Consider the following 4,886-nt stretch of genomic DNA (forward strand, 5'->3'; position numbering starts at 1 on the left):
CAAAAGCAAACTAATTTTACACTTGAGAACATTATAGTATCAAGTTTCTTTTTCTTATATCGCTTGCGATTGAATATATATTTAACAATTATGTATAGTGGTCGATCATCCCAGCAAAATACTGGGCAAACTTATGAAAATGTGCATTTTAACATGTATTATCCAACAACTCAACAATCATTTCCATACAATGCAAATTACAGCGGAAATATGTACTATAATGTTTATCCAAGCCATATAACATGTGATAACAGTACAGTTAATAATGCAACATTAGTCGATAGAATAAGAACACGACAGAAAGATGAAAGAGACATTGAGCAATTTATCCAAGAAACCGAATCACAAGTTTCCGTCAAAAGCAAACAAAAAGAACAATTTAAGATCGCGGCTATTAAGAGTGCGTTAATATCGGTGACTAAATTAAATAAGCAACTTGAAACCGTTTGTGTGGAACTTGAAGACAATGTTAATTTATCAGAAATAGAATGGCGGGAAAAAGTCAGTGCCTGTAATGCTGTAAAGCATGAAATTTGTGAAATCTTGAAAACTGTAAAAGATACAGACTTTTTAAATAAAGTTAAGAATGATGTAAAGAAACGCAAGAAAAAACGTACGAGGGAACGGCGTAGAAGAGAAGAGTGGAAAAAGGAAAAATCAATAAAGGAAGAAAGAAGAGCAAGATCACATGCAGAGGCTGATGCATGGATTCGAAAGGAACAAGCAGTAATTGAACAAGAGAAACAAGAGAAGAATCTGCGCAGGGACGCGGACATGATCTTGTCCGATGTTCGCAATAAGAGAAACGATGCGCGAAAGTATCTAGGAATTTTGCAAGAGTTACAAAACTTACGAAACATCAAGATAACAATTGCTCAAGCGAGAGGCGAAAAACTATCTTTTGCAACTGATGAAGCATTCAAAAATGACATTGGTAATATTTTATATCTCAGTATAAGTTAAATTTTTTTATAAAATCATGATGTAGCACTTTTTAAGAAAGCAAAAATATGCGCACACATCGAGAAAATAAAAAAGCAGACATTATTTTAATAATTACATAATATAGAGAAATAAATCAATAATAAAAGATGATAGAATAGAGAAATTCAATAATGGAATGTAGCAAAAATAATGTAATCGCAGAAAAAGAATATAGAAATTCACAGTAATAGAATACAATAATAGAAAATAAGATTTTTATTTGTATCACATTTTTTTAAAATGAAACTGCTGTATATTATGGAAATATTATTACATTTTTAATGATATATTGTTATAAAATGTACTTTACAGCTAAATTAACAGAACAGTGGACTACTTTGGATCGCGAATATGCAGTAGAAGAACAGGAGTTGAACTTAATGTTGAAAACGGATAATGAAAAAAGAATTGAAAAAGAAACGAAAAATTTATTCGCCGATTGGGAAGGTGCACTATTCGGAATAAATATATTGGCTGCTGAGCAATCTCACAAGGATTTGAATAGTTTTATCTTGATTCGGTGTGCATTTAACGTTCAGACATACAATGACATATCAAAAATTTTTCAATAATGAAGATAATTGCATTTCAGTACGGCTTGGGATAGATTTATAAGTTCTGAAAACGATGCAACAACGATACCGATTGGATGGATAATGCCCGAAAAACCATCTTCTGCTGCATGGCAAAAATGCCTCAATAAGGATACATCTTAAAATAAACGAATAACGTGTCAATGTAAGTTTACCTAAAGAAATAAACAATTTGATATGCTATTTCAAATTAAGCTACACAATTCATATAAATGTTATTTGAAAAATATTTTTTGCATTATACTCTTCCTACAAAATTTACCATATATCTGCAAAAAAATTATTATTTTAACATGTGAAAATTAATTTATTATTTAACCTAGGTTTAATAATAAGCTAAGTTTTCACCGAGAAATGGCATATGTTCATAAATAAAAATATTAAAATATTATCACTTTTATTTATTTCAAAAAATTTAATGCTAAATCAAAGATATGTACAGGAAACATTATTTTACAATTTGATGATGTTTTACGTTCGTTAAATTTATGTTATACTCAAAACGAGATCGCGTTCCGTTTGAGCGGCGTTTGACGGCTCCATACTCTGATTGTCTTTTATAGCGGGTAAAGGGACCGTTTCAGCGCCGGACAGTATCATTTGCATTGAACCCTGTAGTTGCGTCAAGGCTATAATTAATTGTTCCTCTTCCTGCAGCTTTTGTGCTAGTATAGCGAACATTTTCCGTGATTCTTCCGAAAGTTCATCCAAATGATCTTCATAAACATCTATTACAAAAGAATAAGTTTTATTAATCAGAAAAATATGCGGGATATCTTGGAAAGAAAATCTAGAGAAAAAAATATTTAAAACGTACCTAACAAAACGTTTGCTACATGCAATAATACTCTTCCGAAACGGATGCTACCGATATATTTGTTCAAGAACTTAATAATATTGACCAGGGACTTGCCGTCCCTGCCAGCCAGAGCTCGCCTTAGACCTTCTCGTCTGATAAGTTCTTGTGTAAGAGCGACAGTGACGTGCGGTGTTTTGTTGACCACATAATTCATCATGACGCAGTCGAGTGCTTTACTATATTGAAACTTTCGCAGACAAGCATCGTGCTTGCTCATTATCTCCTTAACTTCCTGTTGCATGACTACGTCGACGCTTCGCACGTGCAGATTTTCGCCCGCGTGTCTATACGAAACTTTACGTTTCGATTTTATCACGTCTTTCGCGTCTTCCTCGCGTCTTTTGACAGAGATTAGACCGTCGACCATACCGGCTACGACAGTCTCATCGCCTTCCTACAATTTAATATTAATGCATTTAGTATCCATTTCTATAAAATGCTCAATTTAATGAATAATAATTATATTACCAAATATATGGAATATCTAATTGATAAATGTAGATGCAAATATAGATTTTAACGTATAATATGGAAAGCGGGTTTTTTTTTTTTTTTTTTTTTTTTTTTCTTCCTTACACTAATTCCTATGCTGAGAACTGCATTGGGATAGTCTAAGGTATGAAGTGTTTTGTATGTCCCAGTGTCGTAAACTTTGACATGCCTGTCCAACGAACCAGACAATATTCTATGACCATTGGAGGCGATTTTCAAGCAAGTCACTGTTTTGTGATGTTGAGTGATTTTTGCGAGTAATCTGCCTCCTGCGAGAGCGTCCCACACTTTGATATCAGTCCCACCTTAAAATAAACATTTTGCTATATAAGAAAACAAAATCTTAAATTATATATAGTAATTAATTTTTTTAATTATACATTAATTAGAGAATCATAAACACTACCTGCAGACAGGAATATTCCTCCAGTAGGCAAGAAGAGTAAACTCTCTACCGGTGCGTCATGATTGACGCTAAGTATCTTCTTTTTTGTTCTGGCATCATACATATGTATGATCTTGTCGTATCCGCCAGATAATAATACATCACTGGACACAGGACTCACCGCACCAGCTCTGATATAATCAGTATGTTCATTGAAACTTGTCAATTGTTTCTCACTAGGTATATCCCACAATACTACAGTTTTATCATCAGAAAATGAAGCAATACGACGATCATCAGCTGTGAAAAAAGCTCTATGCACTGCAGCCTTATGTCCAGAAAAAACCCGTAACATGCTATTGGAACCAATGTTAAAAAGCCTGACCACTGCTTCCTCGCCACCGGCACATAACAGCTTGCCATCTCTACGAAAGCAGCCTCCATATGCAGCCTCTTTGAATCTACTGTAAGTTTTCGTGACTAGCTTTGTGATGGGATTATATATTTGTAGTCGTACGGAGCAAGTAACTGTGAAATAATGCGGTTCTACTGGTGAAAAGTCTATATAGTCTATCGGACCAAATTCTTTTACTAAAACTGGTGCCTGTAAACATATAATATACATAAGCAATTTTTCATTCTTTATGTACACAATTTACTGTTACGCAACAGAAATAATCCTATATCTATGATAATTATAGATAAATATGAAAGAAGCATAGTTGACAAGGCGGTTTTATATAAAAAACATCAATCAACAATTTATGATAAAGTATTTTCTTAATATTGAAAAATTTTTATTTGCTTTATAAAAACATATAATTTTGTAAACATTACATAAATGATTCAATAATTAAGCGGTTACGTCTTCAATTCAGATCCATATCCCGCCAAGAAAGAAATGTAAATTTAATATATTTCATAAACGAAATTAATATCGTTTTCAAGAATGTAAGCCTCAAAATCGAACGCGAAAAGAGGAGCGAATTACGTCTTGGATTAATCCATACGTAGGTTATGTTCCGCGCACGTGTCGGTAGAAATTATTTTCAATCATTTTTTTATACAAACAGATCGTAAACACGTACTGTATATTTCTTCCAATATATATTATCCTCCGTTAATTCCGGCCCCGCTCTAGTATATACTTTAGTATTTATCTTTTTGAACGATGCCATGTTTTTGAAATATCAACAATACGAATAAGAAATGCATCACATTTTACGTCCGTTCCTTTTTGTAGTTACGTTATCTTAGAAGTGCGTTTCGTTTGAGGCTACGATACTTACGATACTGTTCGATTCGGAACGAAAAGAGCAAAATTTCCTCCGTTCTCATTGGACAATCAGACGCTTTGAAATTTTTTAATCGAACGGCATCAAATGGAACGTACCAATAGAAGAACTTGTTTTCTAGTGATTCTAACTAGTAACATTCAAGAATCTAGAAACAAAAGTTTTCTATTGGATATCGGATATCGATAGTGTGAATCCTGCATAACTTGACGAGAGCGGGGAACGAGGGGGAAACGCGGATGATCTGCGGCGAATGGCGATGAGGGAGAGGGGGGGGG

The 4,886-nt window shown here is 33.7% G+C and overlaps 2 protein-coding genes across 3 annotated transcripts; one reads left to right on the forward strand and one right to left on the reverse strand.

The window, feature by feature from the left end:
• Positions 1-90: 90 nt before the first annotated feature.
• On the forward strand, positions 91-4,008 carry LOC138940654 (programmed cell death protein 7-like). 2 transcript variants are annotated; one of them, XM_070309759.1, is made up of 4 exons: positions 91-934; positions 1,297-1,504; positions 1,577-1,722; positions 3,554-4,008. In XM_070309759.1, the coding sequence occupies exons 1-3, from the start codon at positions 91-93 to the stop codon at positions 1,698-1,700; spliced, it is 1,176 nt and encodes a 391-aa protein (XP_070165860.1). In that variant the 3' UTR covers positions 1,701-1,722; positions 3,554-4,008. The 2 variants fall into 2 exon arrangements, with proteins under 2 accessions (XP_070165860.1, XP_070165859.1); XM_070309758.1 differs by lacking the exon at positions 3,554-4,008 and having other exon boundaries at positions 1,577-2,308.
• LOC138940652 (U3 small nucleolar RNA-associated protein 15 homolog) lies at positions 1,941-4,575 on the reverse strand. Its single transcript, XM_070309755.1, has 5 exons — positions 4,402-4,575; positions 3,335-3,917; positions 3,013-3,233; positions 2,395-2,830; positions 1,941-2,305 (listed from the first exon to the last, which is right to left on the reverse strand). Exons 1-5 carry the CDS (start codon positions 4,489-4,491, stop codon positions 2,064-2,066), a joined length of 1,572 nt encoding a protein of 523 aa, XP_070165856.1. The 5' UTR covers positions 4,492-4,575; the 3' UTR covers positions 1,941-2,063.
• Positions 4,576-4,886: the final 311 nt, after the last annotated feature.

The sequence above is a fragment of the Polyergus mexicanus genome, unplaced genomic scaffold (assembly GCF_030449975.1).
Source record: "Polyergus mexicanus isolate NDT 795.1 unplaced genomic scaffold, iyPolMexi1.0 SCAF_17, whole genome shotgun sequence".
In the NCBI taxonomy this organism is placed as follows: Eukaryota; Metazoa; Arthropoda; class Insecta; order Hymenoptera; family Formicidae; genus Polyergus; species Polyergus mexicanus.